Source organism: Labrus bergylta, chromosome 1, assembly GCF_963930695.1.
Source record: "Labrus bergylta chromosome 1, fLabBer1.1, whole genome shotgun sequence".
Lineage (NCBI taxonomy): Eukaryota > Metazoa > Chordata > Actinopteri > Labriformes > Labridae > Labrus > Labrus bergylta.
In genome coordinates, this window is record NC_089195.1 from 28127438 (window position 1) to 28147289 (window position 19852).

General features: G+C 43.1%; 1 protein-coding gene across 1 annotated transcript in view; it reads left to right on the forward strand.

Moving 5' to 3' along the window:
• Positions 1 to 19852, forward strand: part of tnrc6c2 (trinucleotide repeat containing adaptor 6C2) — a 53117-nt gene that overhangs the window by 25369 nt on the left and 7896 nt on the right. Inside the window, 18 exon segments of the mRNA XM_065958194.1 lie at positions 5349 to 7856; positions 8467 to 8661; positions 9520 to 9686; positions 9790 to 9867; positions 10117 to 10174; positions 10602 to 10744; positions 10942 to 11088; positions 12830 to 12979; positions 13498 to 13617; positions 13901 to 13984; positions 14509 to 14782; positions 15113 to 15277; positions 16172 to 16360; positions 16569 to 16718; positions 17334 to 17450; positions 18031 to 18246; positions 19165 to 19235; positions 19621 to 19760. Of these exon segments, the coding sequence (XP_065814266.1) occupies positions 5349 to 7856; positions 8467 to 8661; positions 9520 to 9686; positions 9790 to 9867; positions 10117 to 10174; positions 10602 to 10744; positions 10942 to 11088; positions 12830 to 12979; positions 13498 to 13617; positions 13901 to 13984; positions 14509 to 14782; positions 15113 to 15277; positions 16172 to 16360; positions 16569 to 16718; positions 17334 to 17450; positions 18031 to 18246; positions 19165 to 19235; positions 19621 to 19760 (4972 nt within the window).

The window sequence follows — 19852 nt, forward strand, 5'->3', positions numbered from 1 at the left end:
ATGTGATGATGTGATTGTATCTTCCGTTAGACTTTGGTGCACATGCAAACACATGCACATAGATGTGCTGTGCAGCAGTAAGGAACACACGAGCCTGACCTAGTTGTGTCCTTTCAGATCTGTGTCTGCCTTGCAGGCCAGCTGGCTCAGAGTTTAAAGGGAAAACACACACACACACACACACACACACACACACACACACACACACACAGAGACACACAAACATTTTATTCTATAAGCCAGCAGTGTTGGTAGATGTCCTCAGGAGGTTAAATGCAAATGACATACTTATTTTTGGTTACTTTGCATATATTTGTAAAAGGAATTTTATTTTTCAGAGATTTTATTTAGAGGCCATATTCAATTTGTGCAAAGATTTTGAGTTTTAACATTCCAGCAGACGTTCTACACCCCCCCCAGCCCAAAGTCTTAAAGCAACCCGCACTTAATTCAAGCACATATACACCATCCCTACATAGCCTCTGCTCTCCAGACCCCATTTAATTGTCCCCAAGACCAGACAGAGGCCCCCTGTCCCCTCTCCCTCCCTCCCTCAGTGGCACCCACCGTCCCCGTCTCTCCAGCTGACTGGGGGCCATTAAGTAGTCTTGAGTCAGGCAGCAGCCGTCCAGACAGGCTCCCCAGTAGCAGGTGCTGAAGTGGGGGTCTCTTTAGGCTGTGGGAACTACAGCCCAACAGCTGTTTGCTAGACACCCAGACAGAGCATGTAGCCAGAAGGCACTCTGCTGGGTGCTGTTGAAACACTTGGCCCTTTCATTTGGATCCTTTTTGATATGCAGGTAAAGCAGTTTTTTTTTTTTTTTTTTTGTTTTTTACAAGTATATCTCACATATGTTAAATTATTAGGTTTGGCAGATGAATGCAAAAACTATGTTCAATACATGGCGGTATTACATTTTTCTTAATTATTTTTTTTAGCGTCCCATGAAGATATTCAAATAAAGAACGAATGAGATGTAAAAAAAAAAAAAAAAGACTACCGCTTAGCTTATAATTTGTATTTTTAAAGGCATCATATAATCACAACACTACTTGGTCCTAATGAAGCCGGGGAGGTGTAGATGTTCGTGTGCTTAGGCAGTAATACACACACACACACACACACACACACACACACACACACACACACACACACACACATACAGAAGTGAGAGAACCCCCTAGTGGCTTCATTAATCCAGCCTCTGTCAGGGAAACCAGAGAAGTCACCGTGGCCGTGGCTCTCCTATTTTCTCTCTTCTCTCAACAGAGGTAAACAGACATGAATGATGAGCTTTTTAAACCCTCCTGTGACCATTCCCCCACTCTTTCTTTTTCTCCCCCGCTTCCGGAAAAACAAGTGTGTGCCGTCTTTGATCAGAGCTGGCGTAAAGCACCCCTCAAAGAGAGATGGAGAGGGTCTATTTGGGGACAAAAGACTACTAAATGCCCCCTCCTGCTCTGGTTCTGGTGTTATGTCACCCCACAGTGTGCTCTGAGGAAAAACCAAGCATAGTCTTCAGCTCACTGTCAAACCAAAGAATTCAGTTATTGCTATGCCATGTCTCTTAGTCTGCTAATGCTTCCTCTGTCACCATCTCCCTTTCTTTTTCTTTGACACTGCAAGTGCCAACCCCTCCCCCCCCCCACGTCTTTGCTCCACTCTCCCTCTCTCTCTCTGTGTCACCCTGCCTTTCATTTCACTCAGAGGGGAGGGGTAGCATTTAATTCTTGGCTACCTGCCCATTTCTATGATGGCAGCTCGTCTCATAATCAGAAGCTCATCTCTTGCTAATTTCTGCTTCGACTCTAGCAAGATGGCATCACAGCTTCAGAGTCTGCGTGAATCTGTATGCATGCATGCTCATTAAAAAGTAAAAGTCCATTGTTGTTTAGTTCTTTTTTACCTGAACTCCAGTTCTATTTGGATAGCAGGTCTTTATCTTCTCTAATGGACTTCAACATACATGCACACAACAGGGTAGACTCGCTCTCTGTTGGAAGCAAGAGGAGTCGAAGAGGGGCCCCATAATTTTTTCTTTGTACCCTTTTCATTCACAAAGCGTAATCAAAGACTGACCTCCTAATTGCTACCAGAATGAAAGCAGCACCACATTACTGACACATGATTGCAAATCGTGGATGGAAATAATTGTCCCCCTTTTCTTTGTTTTTCGTATTCAGCTCGCCTTCGTCTCCGCCCCCCCCCCCCCCCCCCCCTTGCCAAATCACGGCTTTTCCCAGAATCAGCAAGACCTTTCTGTTGGAATGTCTGATGGGGGAGTTTAAAGGGGAACATTAGAGACATGTTGATTTGATAGAAGAAGAAAAAAAAAGAGAGGCTGTTTTGCATTAGTACACTCATGAACACATACATATTTATAAAGAGCAAAAATTGCATCAGGCCCTATGGAGTACAATACAATCCATTAACATGATAAATACTCGTTTTGTGGAGCTCAAGATGTAAAGACATTTTTACACAAATACCCTTATTTGCTGTTTATAATGCATAGAGTAAGAAGACGGACTGCACACTCTGCACACTGTAGGTCCCACATATGACTCGATTCTGTGGGAGTAGTGATGTATTAGTGTTGTGAAGGTTTGGCAATCTGGTTGGCTAGCTTTGTGGTACTGCTCTGTCTCTACTCAGGCTTTTTTCCACTTTCTCTTCCCTCTAACTGACCCCTTCCCACATCAGGCAACACACAGTTTGGTTTGGGTTTGTTTTATTTGGGAGTCTCACTGGTTAAGAGATGGTTTGCACATCACATCTTTGACTGGAGAGACTGAAAGAGAGAGGCTTTCCAGACTTTAATTAACGTGATACTTAACCTATGTCAACACTGTTCAGGAACAATATGTTTGAATGGGGAAGAGACGGAATGAGAGAGAAGAAGAAAAAAAATGTGTTGGCTTAGATTCTTGGCTGCTTTTCAAATCAATACATCTGATACAGCTCAAGCCAAGCCTTTCTTGAAACAAAGACAATTTAGGTGAAACTCAAACCATCCCTACATACCTAAAGAATAAATGCACTTGTCCCATCTGTGAACATTCAACAACTTCCAAAAACATGAGTTTTGAGTGAGTCCCTTAAATAGTTCTAAAATAAATATAAAGGAATATATGAGTAGATGTCATGCAATATCGTTAACTGTTTTTATATGGAGCGGATATCATCCAACTTGTTTATATATCCACTTATGCACTCATCTGGCTTGTTTTTAAGTTAAGTGTATTTGTTTCACTGATTGAAAACACTCTGCGTGTGTGCGTGTGTGTGTGTGTGTGTGTGTGTGTGCGTGTGTGTGTGATGACCCAGTGTGATAAGGGTGCCTGGGGAGTTGAGATAAGGGTGTTCAGGCAAAAATTCCATTTGCAGTCATCTGTGGTGTGTTGCTCGGTATCTTAAAGCCACATATCAGCCAGCCGTCGTGAGGATTTGTGTGTTTGTCTCTGCACACTTCTCCTCCCTCATCTCACTGGATTGTTTTGACCACTGGATCTTTATCTTGTGATTTATAACCTACTGCTATTTTAGAAATCACTGCAACAATCTGATGGAAACTAATAAAAACAGAGAGAGTAATAGAAGGTAACGTACCCCCCTCACTGAAGCTGCTCAGCAGGTTAGCAAGAAATGTGTAATGGTCTATTTGGGCTTCTAATGCTTGTTGAAAATGGCGTCTTTCGTTAAAAATGGCCTAGCAAGGCTCTTTTTGGGGTATTTAATACACTAAAGCCACGTTTGAAACTTATTAGGGATGTATTACTGTCATAAAAATATGACGTGTGCATTAGAACACATAATATTATGCTTGCAGCGCAGTGATATATAAGCTCTTTTACTACTTCTACATCCACTTTTACTGCATGTTGGAAAACATCCAAGTTCGGAAATCTATCTTTAATGTATACATTTAGCTGTTTCATAATGGCCATTTCTTTTCCCTTTTTCCCTTTAAGAGTTACTGGATTTATTTCTTACTTCATTCTCCCCTTCCCCTCAGTGAGATTAGTTGCAGTTCTCATTGGTTTTTAGCCCATTACATGAGGCTGCCCTAGTGGTTTGGATGTTTGCATGCTGGATCGATAGCCTCCCTGCTTTCACCCACTAGCATTAATAAGATCATCGATTAGCTGCCTCCCACTGATTGATTACCCCTCTACAGCATCAAATCAGTCTATTATTAGTTCCCCCTCTGAAGGGATGCTTTGGTAACTAATGAAATTGCTTGTGTGCAGTACCATGTTTATTGGAAGTTGTTAGGAATGGCCGGTTTTTAGTAATGTGGCGCAGAAGTTTTAGGTCATGCTTAAAGGCCTGTAAATATCAAGGCAAGGTTAACATACAGTGCATACTGCCCAGATTGAACAAAAATGTATCTAAAAGTATATGCAAGCAATTGCAAAAGCAAGCATACAGTATTAGGCATATGCAGGTAGGGAGACTATGACAAACACACACGCATATTCCCCCAAGACTGGAGGAAGTGTTTTGTGGTTTCTTAGTGCAGTGCAGTGCAGTTGGAGGAGGATCAGGCCCGGCGGAGCATAGGGAGTGATGGATGAGAAGCCATCCTGGTTTCATTCCAATAAATGAGCTGCGTTCCACTTGGGCTTCCCTTCACAGCCCAAGCTAGTGAAGCCACGATGGAGACTGATGGGCCTCTCGATGCTGGGTGTTAGAGGAGAGCAGAGGGGAGAGGGAGAAATTACAAGGAGAGGGAATAGGTGGGGGCACAGAGAGAACGGAGACCTGGACAGAGAGGAAGAAGGGGCAGAAGGAGGGATAATAAATAATCATAATAGATTCAGAGCAAAACGGAATTAAGGGCCAAATCAAGCCAGCGAGGTGTGAGGAACATGTTTGAGGGAGAGGTGAAAAGGTACACTCAAAAAGTGTGAAGGAAGGAAGAATGAAAAATGAAGTGAGGGCTCCATCTCCCTGTTTCTGTTTGGCTGACTGCACCATGGCAAGGATATATGGATATGCCATAGCTGATATGACATGTAGCACGCTTGGCTGTGCATTCAGATTATATGTTGGATTGTGGAACGTGCAAGTGTGTGACCATCTCATCCTGCCAAGTCTGATAGCTAACATTAACCAACCAAGAAGATAGAATTGGTCCGGGGGACTAAAACGGAGGCTGTTGTGCATGATGTTCTTTAGTCTAACCTAATGTAATTATTCTTATCCTACCCCCTTGCTCTACTCCTTTGACATTTCATTCTTTATTTCTTGCATTTGTGCACATTCAGCCAAATTATTTTTGCAATCCTTCATTCCAATTTGTCTTAACTTTTCTTTCCTCTCTTTATCCCTTTGTTCTCTTTAGACATATCCCTCCAGAGTGGTCCTGTTGCCCAATATGAGACCTCTTATTGGGGCAGCTCTTTGCAAGTTGACAGCCCCTCCAGTGCCAACCGCTGGGACAAAGTGATTATTGACGAAAGTGACACAGAAGCTTGGCCCTCAATCAACCGCAGCAGTGACCCAAGCCACCCTGCAGCACCAGAATGCCCCTTGGGCTCAGCTTGCTCTAACCAAGATCCCAGTGCTGTCACTACCACCAGTAGTAGTAGTAGTTATCCGAGTATGGCCACAGGTGCTGCAGGCCAGCAGGCCCACTACCCCTCTCTTAAAGCTAACAATACAATGATGACAGGACCTGGGTCAGCCAACACATTAGGTGGTAATAGAGGATGGGGCTCAGATGGGAAACAAGAAGGCATGAATAGTGGGAGAGTAGGAGGGCCCAATAGTTGGGGCTCTCCCAATTTTAACTTGAACCTCAATCCCAATGCCAACCCATCAGCCTGGCCTGTTCTGGGACATGACAATGGTGGTGGTGTTGGCTCCAATGGGATGTCAAATTCCCCATCCCTCCCACCAGGTATTAATGGTAATGGAAACATGAGCCTGGGAGGTGCAGATAATAGTGGGGGTGGTTGGGTTAGCATGATAAGTGCTAACGAAAATGATCAACCGCACCCTTCAACCAACACAAGCATGTCCTTCAATATGGAACCTGCTAACCTTAACACTGATGGACCAAACCACACTAAGCAACAACAGCAAGCTCAGGAGCCTATGAGCCCTATCCATGGGATGACTGGCTGGGGAGGTCAGTCACCCACTGAATCATCCCAGCTCAATGGAGACCCAACAGGCAGCTCCGTATGGGGAAGTGGAGAAACCAAGGCAGCTGACTCTCCCAAGGACTCAGGCTGGGACTCAACTCCCTCTGGAGGCCTTTCTGCCTGGGGTCGCCAAGGCAGTGGTGGTGGGAGTAGTGGAAGCGGTGGCTGGGGTGACTGGGGGAAATCCTCTGGGAATCCTCCATCTAAAGGATGGGACTCAGTAGATGCTGGTAGTTCTGGCTCAGGCCAAGAGCCGCAACTTAGCGCATGGGGTGTGCAGCCTGGAACAGCCCCGGCAAGTGAGGGTAGTGGGGACAGCAGCGAAGGCCGATCTCAACACAAAGATAGATCCTCCAGCATGGATTTTTCTCCTGCTGTTCCCCGACAGGACCTGGATCCTAAGGTGCTGAGTAATACAGGCTGGGGACAGACCCCCATCCGCCAGCACACTGTTTGGGAGATGGAAGAAGCCAACTCTGATGATGTGAAAAGCAACAGCAGCTCAGACACCATAACAGGCTCTGGCTCTAATGGTGGACCCTCATCAACCAATGGAGGTACCATCAATCCAAACAATGGCCCCAATCAGAGGCCAGGGTCTGGAGGAAGAAATGATAGCGAAGGAAAGTCATCTTCTAGCTGGGGACCCCCTCCACCTCAGCAAATCCAGTCTGGATCAGGATGGGGTGACCCCCCACAGACTGTTAGCAAAACCCAGAATGGCACTAGTAGTGGATGGGGAGAGGCTATGCCTACAAATGGTCCGCGAGGTGGAAGTACACCATCTTGGGGTTCTGGGGAAAAGTCACCCAGTTGGGATGATGGCCCGAAAAAAAGTCAGCCAACTAGCTGGAGTGAGGCCCCCAAAAGCTCCCATGGTTGGGGCAATAGTAATGGGGGTACCAATGGTTCCAGCACAGGGGACTGGGGAGAGGCAGAGGTCAAGAACAACGGGTCCTCCAGCAACATGTGGGAAGGTGAAGGAGGGAATGGAGGGAATGGAGGAAATGGAGGGAATGGAGGAAATGGAGGAAATGGAGGAAATAGTGGATGGAAGGATAGCCCCAGAGGAGGAAATAGAAGTGGTGGCTGGGGTAAGCCTGCTCCTACTGTCAATAATAGCAACTGGGGTGAAACTCCACGTGCCAATGGCCCAGTACAAGGAGGCTGGGGCTCCACCAAGCCCCAGGAAAGCAGCAGCAGCAGTAGTACTGGCAGTGGAGGAGGTGGAAGCATTGGTTCATGGGGTGGTCCTGGTTCTGTGAAGCAGAGCCCCTCTGGCTGGGGAAACAACAGTAAACAGGACCAGAGCATGGAGCCCACTGGCTGGGAAGAGCCCTCCCCTCCCTCCATCCGTAGAAAGATGGAGATTGATGACGGAACATCAACCTGGGGTGATCCCAATGCCTTCAACCAGACTGTCAACATGTGGGATCGCAATAGTCCCAACAATAACCCAGGCAACAGCGGCCCACCTGCCACTAAGAATGGGGGAGTAGTTATCCCCAACAATAACAACAACAATCACTCTGTTGGCCCTGGCAACAACAATCATCATCACACTCATCATATGCACCACCATCAACATCATGGACAACCTCCAACTCACATGCAACACCACGGAAACAACAATGGGTCACCCAACAATGGCACCTCACATCCAGGTGCAGGCCCCCAGGGAAGACCTCCTATTGCCAACCCAGGTAACACTTTATTCCTCTGTGGTTTTAACCAAATTGAATTGTATATCTTACTTAAGAAAAATATTTGGGTATAGTAAAAGTATGTTTAGTTCAATTGCATTAAGTTTAAAAAGTAGACATTTTCTAATGAAAAGGCTCTAATTAAAAGCTTGTCTTTACCCAGACACATAAGAAACCCAATTAACTAGAAAAAGCAGCCGATACTCTTCAAATAATATTTTACTATGATTATCAAACAGAAAGTCTCAAGGATTGATGGTCTTCTAATGGGCATGCATCCTAAAATAAGACTCTGAACAGCAAGCCTAAGTTAGTGCTGCCGTTCAAATAAGTCTTTGTGAAGACAAAGGCCATACATATATAGACATTACAGATTATTAATGCCCAACATTCTTCTCTCTTTTTGAGAATGAGAACATTGCCCCCTGCTGTTTGCATTGCACTTAACAGAAAGCGTCATGCCTATCTGAAGACACAAAAAAGTCTCAAATTCATATTCTTAATAATTGGAAGTTTTAATCTATTCTTAAGTACTCAGAAAAATAAAATAATAGTTGATTAAGAATAAATTGAATGTATTTAACTTTTCAAATTGACCTCTTTCCTCCAGGTTGGGGAGAGCTTCCCAATGTTCAACCCAAGTCGGAGCCTGCTTGGGGAGAGCCAGCAGCTCCAACATCAGCTGTAGACAATGGTACCTCTGCCTGGGGCAAGCCCACAGCAGGATGGGGAGACGGTGGCCATGAGCCCTCTGGACCCTATGGCAGGGCCAGTGGACCCCCAGGTTCTGCACCCTGCAAGCCAGGTAACCCCCACATATTAATTGTAACACAGTGATGCATAATCTCTGGGGGAATATTTTCATATGTAGCTCAATTTAAAAAAAAGTGATATGCCCTCAAGGAGCATACACCAAATGTAGGAATATGTTCATCTGTTGTTGGTCTTACTCATACATCACCTTTTGCTGCTTTGCTACCACAGCCATCTGTGATAAATTGCAGTTAGCTGTTTTTATATTGAGTAATTTTAAGATGTGCCTGTGTACATGAGAAGTCAACACCAAACATGGTAACAAACTCATCAGGCATTTTAGTTTACTAATACTGGTTCTATGGTCTTTGCAAAGTTCGTATAATGTAAATTAGCTTCTTCATATCTGCCTGTGATTCTAACTTTCTCCTTGACCTTTTTGAGATTTAGTTGGTGTCAAGTGGGATGATGACAAACATTGATTGATGTTTAACTCCCTGAATGTGTGCACTGCCTCACTTAAGTAAGGGAAACAAAAATAGGAAGTTTCTTTCGACCTGTACCCATTGTGACAATTCTGAAGGGTTTTCTTTGTGCTACTGGAGTACAGCCAGGGTTAAAGCAATCCCATGCCTCAGTAGGTTGTAGTTGTTTGGGCTGTTGGTTTGAAATATCTGAAACTATAGAGGGAAGGAAAGAGGGGAAACACCAACAGTGGCACCAAGTGGTCAGATTAAGAACTACCCAATGAAGAAGAATTTCCCCTTTTGAAATGGCTTGGGTATTCTCAATATGCAACACAGACACTAAAGCACAGTTACTGATAACTAGCAACATTTAAATGATAGTTTTGATTTTTCAGAATTGGGCACATTTTTATTTATATTGTTCGTGTTACTCTCTTTCTCAGGCCCCAAACCTATGCAAGATAGCTGGGGAAATGGAGGAGAGGAGATGGGAATGTCTACTGGCCAATGGGACACTGAAGACGGGGACATGTGGAACAGCCCCTCCTCCCAGGAGGGCCACTCTTCTTGCAACTCCTGGGGAAATGGACCCAAGAAGGTCCCAATCAAGGTCAGAGAACAAACCTGCCTTTCATTCACACACTGGCAGATGTTAGTTGTGGGATCATTTTAATATAGAATACAACTTCATATTTTTTCTTCTGTTTTATCAGGGGAAGATTGTCAACAAGCCAGATGAGATGTGGATCATGAATCGTCTCATCAAACAGCTCACTGACATGGGCTTTCCGGTATGGAGGCTTTATATTTATATTTATGTTAAGCTTTCTTTTAGGCAGACATTTCTATCTAGTTGTGTGACAAAAGGGCTGAAAAGTTAATCTATTTGAACTTTAATTAACTGATATACAGTTTCTAACACGTGAAGAGATACACTTTTATTTAAGACAAGGTTTAACACAGCCACCTATAAACCAAACTCCTGCAATTCAAACTGAATTCATGCTCAGTGACAGACTTTTGTCCTACTTCTGTTACAGAGAGACCCTGCTGAGGAGGCTTTGAAGAGCAACAACATGAACCTCGACCAGGCCATGAGTAAGTTAACGAGCATATTAAAGTAGAGAATATCTCCTTGTGTTTATATGACCACTGCTAAATCTAAAATAAGATGACATCATTTATTTAAGTGACACAGAATTATAATATAGCACATTTCTTAAGAAAGTTTCACGGTGCTTCACAAGTGCTGTAAAATTCTGAATATAGGTTTCAACAGTATTTAAGACGCAGATGGAAGAAATAGGTATCAATATTTTGCCTTATACACTGAACTTTAGGGTAATAGAGGAATATCATAGGAGAGCAGATGGAAACATCACTGAAGAAAGACCGATAAAAACAATACAGGAATGGAAATGAGCTGATGATCTGATAAGAATTCATAAGCCTTCCTAAATAAGACATATTTTATTAAAGCTAAGCATGTGGCCTCAATCTACCGCTCTGCTTTTTGCTCATGCAGGTGCACTGTTGGAGAAGAAGACGGACCTGGACAAGCGGGGCATGGGCATGACTGATTACAGCAACGGTATGAACAAGCCCATGGTGTGTCGACCCTCAGCACTCTCCAAAGACCTCTCCGACCGCAACACCTTTCTTGACAAGGTGAGTCAAATTGCAGCTTGCTCACAATCTGGCCTTTTTTCAGACACTGTTAGAAATGGTGAATAGCGTAGTTGTGATATTTATTGTCTGATTTTTCCTTTTGTCTGTACACATTTTGATCAAGGTCGTGTCTTTTATGTGTTATTATTGTGTTTTTCTCATCTCTTGTCAACCTTGTTTTTCCTCCTCTGGTTCAGGATGGTGTTATGTCAGATGACAACCCTCCATCACCGTTTCTGCCTTCCCCCAGCCTGAAGCTCCCCCTGGCCAACAGTAGCCTTCCTGGGCAGGGTCTGGGACAGGGCAATCCGGGGCTGGCCATGCAAAACTTGAACAACAGACAGGTAACACACAGCTATAATACATACTGTAATTAGATGAAAGGCCCTGTTAGAAGTTTATAACTGGTTAACAAACAGACTGAACATAATACTGATGCCTCTTTCTAACCTAAAATAGCAAACAAGACTATGTGGAAGACAGTTTAATTAGTCTGCTTGATGTCGCTGCCATGAGGGAGGTGTCAGAAGAAGTGATAATGAATAAATTGCTTACACATGTTCAGGACATATTCAGTGAAGAAATACAAAAAAATACCACTTGGTCCACAGGGGGCGCCAAAATCTACACAAACCCAAAGTTCCCACAGGAGCTTTAACCTTCAGTTTGTTCTCATAACAGAATAATTTGATGGTACATAACAACACAATTCATCAATATGTCATTTTGTCGTTTTGATTTCCACTGTGTTACTGTATCCTGAAAATTTGCAAAAACTAAAAAGGATGAACTATGAAAATATGCGTCCTATATTACATTATTTAGTGATTGCAACAATATCAAAAACGTAAAGTGTTTTTCACACACACCGTCTCCCACATGCTCTCCTCTTCTCTATTGCGCACTCCTGTGTGTATGACCTTGCCTAAAGGTCTCATTGAAATCAGATAGTTATGCTCTATCAAATATCAACCCCCTGAGGCAGACCTGGCCCAGAAAAAAACTGCAGTATGTCCTTGAATCCTCAAACAAAGGCACTGTAAGCAGGATCTTTTTTTGCACTGAATAAAAGCACCTCTCAAACAAAATTAACTAGGAATGTGGATGATTTTGCCTTTTACCGGCTAATTGTCTTGCAGGGCATATGGCGAATGAAAATAATCAAAAACTCATCATGTGACAGCTTGCCCCTTTCAGCTGCTGTTCAGTATACGCACAGAGGGTAGTGTGAAGTTTGTCCTTGTGGCTGAAATGCTTTTAGAAATGTTTTAGACATTCCACTGTGGGCTGGAAGAGGCGCATCATGGACACATACGAGGCTTTTGAGAGCACTTTAAAAATGTTATTTCTCATCCATTCAAGTGCACTCATTCAAGTATTGAATGAGCTCATCAAACTTCACGTTTAGAGTTTGAAGCAGTAGCTTTTTCCTTGAAAAATAAAATATAGACTTCTACAAAATTAATCTGCTCAATCAGCACTCATGGGCCTCCATACATGTGTGGTGGTGACTGTGTCTGCAGAGACCCTGTCCTCTGCCTGGATTCTGATGTTTTGTTTACGTTGACTCTGGAAATTTCTGGGTTTGGGTTCTGGTGTATTTCAACCAGCCAATGACAGCGCGTTGGTGAGTTTAGGAGTGGATTCAATTGAGGTGTTGGACGCGATTCAAACTATTTGACGGACGTAGCGTTTAAGAAGATAAAATATAATAATGGTGAGGAGAAACTCAAAGCAGACAAATCTCGATCCAAAACAAAGGGGAGCCTTGGGTTGGCTTTCACCTGTGGACGCTGAGTCGGCCTTGCTTTCTGTTGGACAGACAGGTGCCAAGCACTGGCAGTTAGCATGTGCTAGCTTGCTAAATTATCGGCTTTTCTATTACAATAAGTGTAGTACTCTCAGGTAGCTTACTGTGCATGTTTGCTGCTCTTTGCTCTTGAAATGGAGAATACACACATGCCTGTTTGATTTATTGGCTCTGCTCATCAGTTTTGAAATGTTTTTGAAATTGTCCCAGCTATTTGAATGAACGTGGAGGTGTTGAAGGGAGGGTTCAATGACCTTTATGATTCCTGCTTATAGATACCCAGTGGAATGTTTGGCAGTAGTGGAGCAGCACAAACCCGGGCCATGCAGCAGCAGCAGCAGCAGCCTCCTCAGCCACCAGTGCCACCTCTCAGCTCCTCCCAGCCTAGTCTACGTGCTCAAGTGCCTCAGTTTCTCTCCCCTCAGGTAGACGCACTCACAGTCATTTTCAAATAACATAGATTTATTACATACAGGCCAGGTAAAAGCTTATTTTGCAATAAATAGGGGAAACTATGATACCAAGATTTGTAAAAATGTTATTTCTTATGTAATGCATCCTCTGTTTGTATCTGTAAATCCACTATGGTGCATAAAACTGTGTCATTTCTTTTTGCAGCTAAATACTAACGTGGATGCTTGACAAGAATTTTGAACTAAAAGTCTTATTGCAAACTATCTTAAAATTCTATATTTTCGAAGTTGAAAATACATGTATTTTGTCTTGTTCAACAAAGAGGTTGTAAAAGTTGTTGGCTGGTTCCCAAAAAAGGAGAAGAACTAACCTCCTTTGGCAGACCCTTGTCCTGCTTGCACACATGCGTGGTGACACGGTTTACCTTGCCAGAAGCTGCTCTCAGCATGGTTGTTGTTATTTGCAGTGACTAACTTGTCATCTCTCCGCTCTGCCTTCCCATCTCCCCCCCACCCCCTAACCCCCTAAGGTCCAAGCACAGCTCTTGCAGTTTGCAGCAAAAAACATTGGTCTGAATCCTGCACTTTTAACCTCACCAATAAACCCTCAACAAATGACTCTCTTGTACCAACTTCAGCAACTGCAAATGGTGAGTTGGAGTCCCTCTTTCCAACTGTATTAGTTCGGCAAAGGTAGATTTAAGGAAGGCATGAGACAGAGAATGTGGGTTTGACTTCACAAGCAATGAAAAGGAGATGAAACCAAGCACACAATCCAAAACCAGGCTGCTTTTTAGAATTGCATTTTGATTAATTACTGACAAATATCTAACAAAGAATTCAAATTAAGTATTTAAATAGAAACAATTAACCCCCACTGTCCAGCTTTGTCTTATTAATTGTTTTGGATTTCTGTTTTTTTCTTTCTCTTAGGCGTACCAGCGTTTACAAATCCAGCAGCAGATGATGCAGGCTCAACGCAATGTTTCCGGCCCTATTAGACAACAAGAGCAGCAAGTGAGTCAACAATCGCATCATGACACCCACAAGAAAAACATGATCATCAAGGGCCTTCATGAAGTGCGTGTGACTCCATGTGAACACTGACTCAAAGCACTGACATAGATATTCAGGCCCTCCCTTGACAACAACTGAGGAGACAAATATGCACGGTAACAACAGGAGTTGCTCAAAATGTTAAAGAAGATATCAGCATGGAAACAGGTTACTTCCTGTTAAGCATGAGCCAGACTTTCTCATATTGTGAAAAAGGGTTTGTTCTGCTTTTTTTAAATTATTGAGGTTCCCTTTTTAGATATATATCAATGCACAGTCAGAATGTAAGGCCTGCTGAAAGAGGGGATGACTTTCTTGTCCTTCAATAATTTTGTATTTCCACACAACACCTTTTCATAATTTTTCACATCCCTAATACCTTAACACAAAACAGTTTGATGAAACCTCATGTTTCCTCGCCCTCTTTTCCCACTTAAGGATTTTGACGGTATATTGTGGTGACTCTGCTTTTTCTTCTCTCCCAGGTTGCACGTACAATCACCAACATGCAGCAGCAGATCCAGCAGCACCAGCGTCAGCTGTACCAAGCGCTGCTGATGAAGCAGCACCAACATCCCTCTCACTCCTCCTCCTCTTCCTCCTCTGCTGGTCTGCATGCCCCAGGAGGCCCCTCCGGAGGCCATGGCAAATCATCCCTGGACCCCTTCACAGGCCAACACCAGGCTCCTGGCCTCAACGACTCACTGCACGCCAAAGAGCAGCTCTCTTCGCCCAACTCCTACAGCAACTACCCTCTCTGTGAGTGTACGAGAGTTTTGAATGATATGTGGTGATATCTTTTCCTCTGATAACAGGAAATGACCATAATGTAGCTTGCTTGTTGAGGTTTTTTTTTTTTTTTACTTCTGCAGCTATTACACTTATAGCATCAACATATTAATACCTTAATTGTCCCCCTAAAATGGATCAATCCTTTTTCAGATCTAAGATGTGTGGTTATCAGTTTGAGATAATGACCGACTGATTTGACTGACTTTTTTTGTTGTACATTTTTGGGGGAAATTCAACAATTATTAGAAACTTGTCTTTTTAATTGATCTTAATGAATGCATTTGTTTGTGTGTGCAGCTGGACTGAATCCAAACATGAATGTAAACTGCATGGAGGTTGGGGGTCTGTCCCTGAAGGAGCCCCCTCAGCCCCAATCCCGCCTGTCCCAGTGGACACACTCCAACTCCATGGACAGCCTCTCTGGCAACTCCTCAAACATGGAGAACAACCTCAATAAGCACGGTGCGTAGAGGAAAAACGTACACGTTCACACAAAGTGTTTATTTTTAATTGAACTTTATATGTAACCACGAGAAAACTCATTGAGATTAAGAATCTTATTTAGAAGAGTGTCCTGGCCAGGAGGGACAGCAGCACAATAAAGAAGTTACAGACTTAAAACACACAGTAATTACAGTAGTAAAAAAAATCAATGACACTCAAACACACAGGCTTTAAAGCATAATGCAGCCCTCACACATTTGAGCTTCTGAGAAACTCAACCATTGACACCAGTTTATTGTGTAAACTGTTATCACACCTGAGGTCTCATCAGCGTTTTCTTTACCATTGTTTTTGTCACACCATCTGACTGCAAAGTCATTGTCAGATGAAATGCTCACAGCCCGGAACATCCTATCCCGAGGTGTTAGGAAAACTATAACAGGTTCAGCTTTCTCTGTTAGTTTCTCTTTCAGTTAGCTCGAGCACACAACCTCATAAACCTCCTCTCTTGAGCTGGAGCTGTGGCATCACATCACAGCTGACTTACACTTTCTTATCGTTTCATACACTGATGAAATAACCTTTTAGATACCATCAGCTTCTGCACTGTGCCAATCTGCCTTCAAACTGATACTTAGAAAAGAATATAACAGACACAAACTCTTAAAAGTGTCATATGTATTTTATTCCCACTACTTTTTAACCTGTTTTGCACATGTCCTTTAACCTGTTTATGGAACTTTTGGTTTGATTTTACGATTATATGTGAGTCTAATGGGTGTGAATGTTTTTATGTTTCTTGAGCCTCTAACTCAAAGGCTCATTTTCTGTCAATACGTGATAGACCTTTTTTAGACCTTCTTGAATCCTCAAAAATTCAAATAAATAACATATTTTCCTTGTATACACCAGGTGCCATATCTGTTGCCTCTTCCCTGGGCCCCCCTGGGAAGCCCCCCCAGATGGATGACTCATACAGCCCTTACAATCTAATGTCCAGCTCTGAGTCCCCCACCAGCCCCCTGGTCCAGGACAGCTGGGGCCAGGGCAAGAGCCCGAATGAGAAGATCACCAACGGGACCAACATCAACTGGCCCCCAGGTGAGGACTAAGCTCTTCTATAAAACCCTGAAACTGAAGCAGCTTAATCAAATCCAGGCATCACTCATTTTTCTTTATACACCTGTATAAATAGCTGAGGGTTAGCGGCCTGCATGAATCATATAATCTGTTAAAAAAATTCTCAAGCTCTGATTTTATCATTTAAAAAAATAATAAACTCATTAAACTCTTGACTGTGCTCCTTTAGAGTTCTGCCCCGGTGTGCCATGGAAGGGCCTTCAGAACATCGACCCTGAGAATGACCCCAACATGACACCTGGCAGCGTCCCCAGCGGTCCCACCATCAACACCAACATCCACGACGTCAATCGCTACCTGCTGCGAGACAGGAATGGAGGTACGAACAGAGGCAAGGCTCCATATGTCAAATCCAACAAAGCCAGTACCATTGAACCAAAGCCATGCTTTGTTTAGTGAACCCGATGTAAACCGCTTCACTTACACACCATCCTGACTCCCAACACAGCCCCCTATATCACGTGTCTGCACTGATGCATTTCAACTCTCTCAATACTTTGAAGCTTTTTGATATCGCACACATTTTAAAATATTACAGTCTCCATTTTTTTAATGAGCGACAGTATTGAAAAGTACTAAAGCTTTGACAAAACCTTAGATGTTCTTTCTTATTTTCGACTATAAGCTGCCGTGAGTGAAAGAGAGTAGGGTTGAAATTGCAAAAAGTATGTTGCCAACATCTTATAACCATTTAGACAGTGTGCAAGAGTTTGCCTGAATCTTTTTTCTGATCATTAAAAACAAGAAACAAAACAACATAGGGTACCTTGGACTTGTATTTTGGTTGCCGTGGTATCGTAACAGATATTGATATTAATTATGTTTTTACTGGAATCGTATCAAAGTTTAAAAACTATAATTGTGACAACCATAAAGTTTTTTTCTTTTGCTTTCTGTTTCTGCTCACCGCACTGTTGCGTCTACGATCATAAAGCCACTTCCCCAGCTCCTCTACTTCCGAATGTCTCTCTGCCTCCAACCAGCAGCGACTGGCCAGTCAGTGGCTACTCTAGCCCGTTCAGTCTGTCGTCCTCTGATGGAGACAGCTCAGGTATACATCCAGAGAACTCCCCCCTTCCCACGTGTGGACCTGCTTAACATCCCCTCACCCCAATAGGAGCCTGATCCAATACTGCCTGTGCTCCTTACTGATCCTAAACCCTGACCCAACCCCTGACCTGGCTATGACCCGTCTTCCTCAAAGTCCCACCTTAACGTGTTCCCTCAGTGCCAATTAGACAACACCTTTAATGCTACCAAGAGAGTAACCTAAAAAAACCCACTTAAACCCTCTGTGACTTTGTGACCCAAACCACGGAAAAAAACAAGCCTCATCCCCGCTGCTCATGACATCAGTACACGCCCTGTGTGTGTGTGTGTGTGTGTGTGTGTGTGTGTGTGTGTGTGTGTCTGTGTGCGCTCTAAGACTAAAGCTCACAAAGAACTCAGTAATTTACTTTGTGATATGTCTTTTAGGATGTATATCTTGAAGTATACAGTTTGTAGACCATTTCATTTGATATTGTTTTAATAATAATTTGACAGTTGACAGAATAAGTCTCGTTGTAAGTCTGTGAATAATGTTTTAAAACATACTTCTTAATGTTCCATTTTTCTGTCTCCTTATAAAGGTAAACTCTCTGACATGAAGTCCACCTGGTCCCCAGGGCCGATCTCCCAGAGCCAAGCCTCTCTGTCCCATGAGCTGTGGAAAGTCCCACAGGGGCCACGCAGCAGTGCGGCCCCATCCCGGCCCCCACCAGGCCTCACCAACAGCAAGCCTGCCTCCACCTGGGGTGGCAACTCACTGGGCCTCTCTCAAGGCTGGAGCGGCTCTTATACCTCTGGTGAGTGCTCTACTCAGAACCAACATGTGATCTTTATTTTCTATTGGAAGTTCAGAACGAGTTGAACCTTTCTCAGCCATCAGTGCATCTTTTAAAGTCGTCAAAATAATCTATACATGAGAAACTTTGCTGAGTGCACCCTCAGCTTTCACTTTACATGCATCCTTACATTACTGCAAACAACTAAACCTTTAATATTGAAGAAAGAAATATTTAATTACATTTACAATCAGAGCGAATCAGTACACTTTCACAGTGCCTTGACTGCCAGACACATAAAAAAGCAGCAGATAACACATCGTAATGTCAGTATCAGGTATTTCACTCGAAGCAAACACAGATGTGAGTACAGATGCATAGGTTGTGGTTGGACTTCACAGCTGCCCTCGTGAACTCACAGCCTTCACTATATGTAAGGCAAGTGAACACGCCCTGCTAAACTGACATCCTGAGGTTTAACGGCTCAGCCAGAAGCCTCATTTAATAATTGTACATACGAGATGTTTTGACATGACACACTGAAGTTCAAGCCACTTGAAAAGGAACGACTTTAGATGGTAGAACAAGAATCATGTTTGTGGAAAAAAGGTTTTGGTTTTCTGTTGAAGAAGTTGAACTCTGTGACCTTTAGATCAGAGCTAAAACCCTGAAAGTGACTTCAGAAATCTCCACAAACATTTTGCTGAAGAAATTAGATATGGAACTTTTACCTTTTTCATTTTCTATTATAAATGTAGCATCAGCTGAATTGTATTATTGTATAATTGTTTTACTCCTTTTTTCCAATATTTGCCTTTTGAACCAACTTAGTGATGTGAAAGGAATCGATTTATGACACATCCTGCACCCTTTCATATTCTCATAAAATACATGGATTTGTTTTCATTATATTTGACCGTGTCCACATGTCTGTTTCAGAGGGAAGCACCTGGAGCACTGACTCCAACAGGACCAGCATCTGGCTGGTGCTGAGGAATCTCACCCCACAGGTACGTACTCTGTACTGCTGACTCCTGATAGAACAGGGCTGCAGGGTATTTTGGTTATTTCAAGTATGTAAAAAAAATAAAAAATGATTTGCTCACAGGTTGGTGTCTTAAAAAGAACATACTTAAAGGGCAGGATACTCAGAATGTACTTAATATGATCCTAAGCTTAGTTTCTTAAAGTCATTGTGGCAAGGCACACTTGTAACTCATCTGTTTATTTGCAGAGTAAAAATTAAATCAAATTAAATTAAACTCGAGTAATCAAACAGTTTAATATGTTCGCGTCAACTGTGCTAAAAAAATGAGGAACAAAAGAAAAAATGAAGCGAGCTCAGGAAGTGAATTGATATAAGTGATTAATGATGTTTTCTCTGTTTCGCTCCAGATTGATGGCTCCACTCTGCGGACCCTGTGCATGCAGCACGGCCCCCTGATCACATTCCACCTCAACCTGACCCAGGGGAACGCCGTGGTGCGCTACAGCTCCAAGGATGAGTCTGCAAAAGCCCAGAAGTCTCTGCACATGTAAGCCTCAGCACGTCTCTGACATCAGCCCAAGTAGTCTTAGCAGAGATTAAAAAAAACAAAAACGTTTTCTTGATATCGGAAGGAAGATT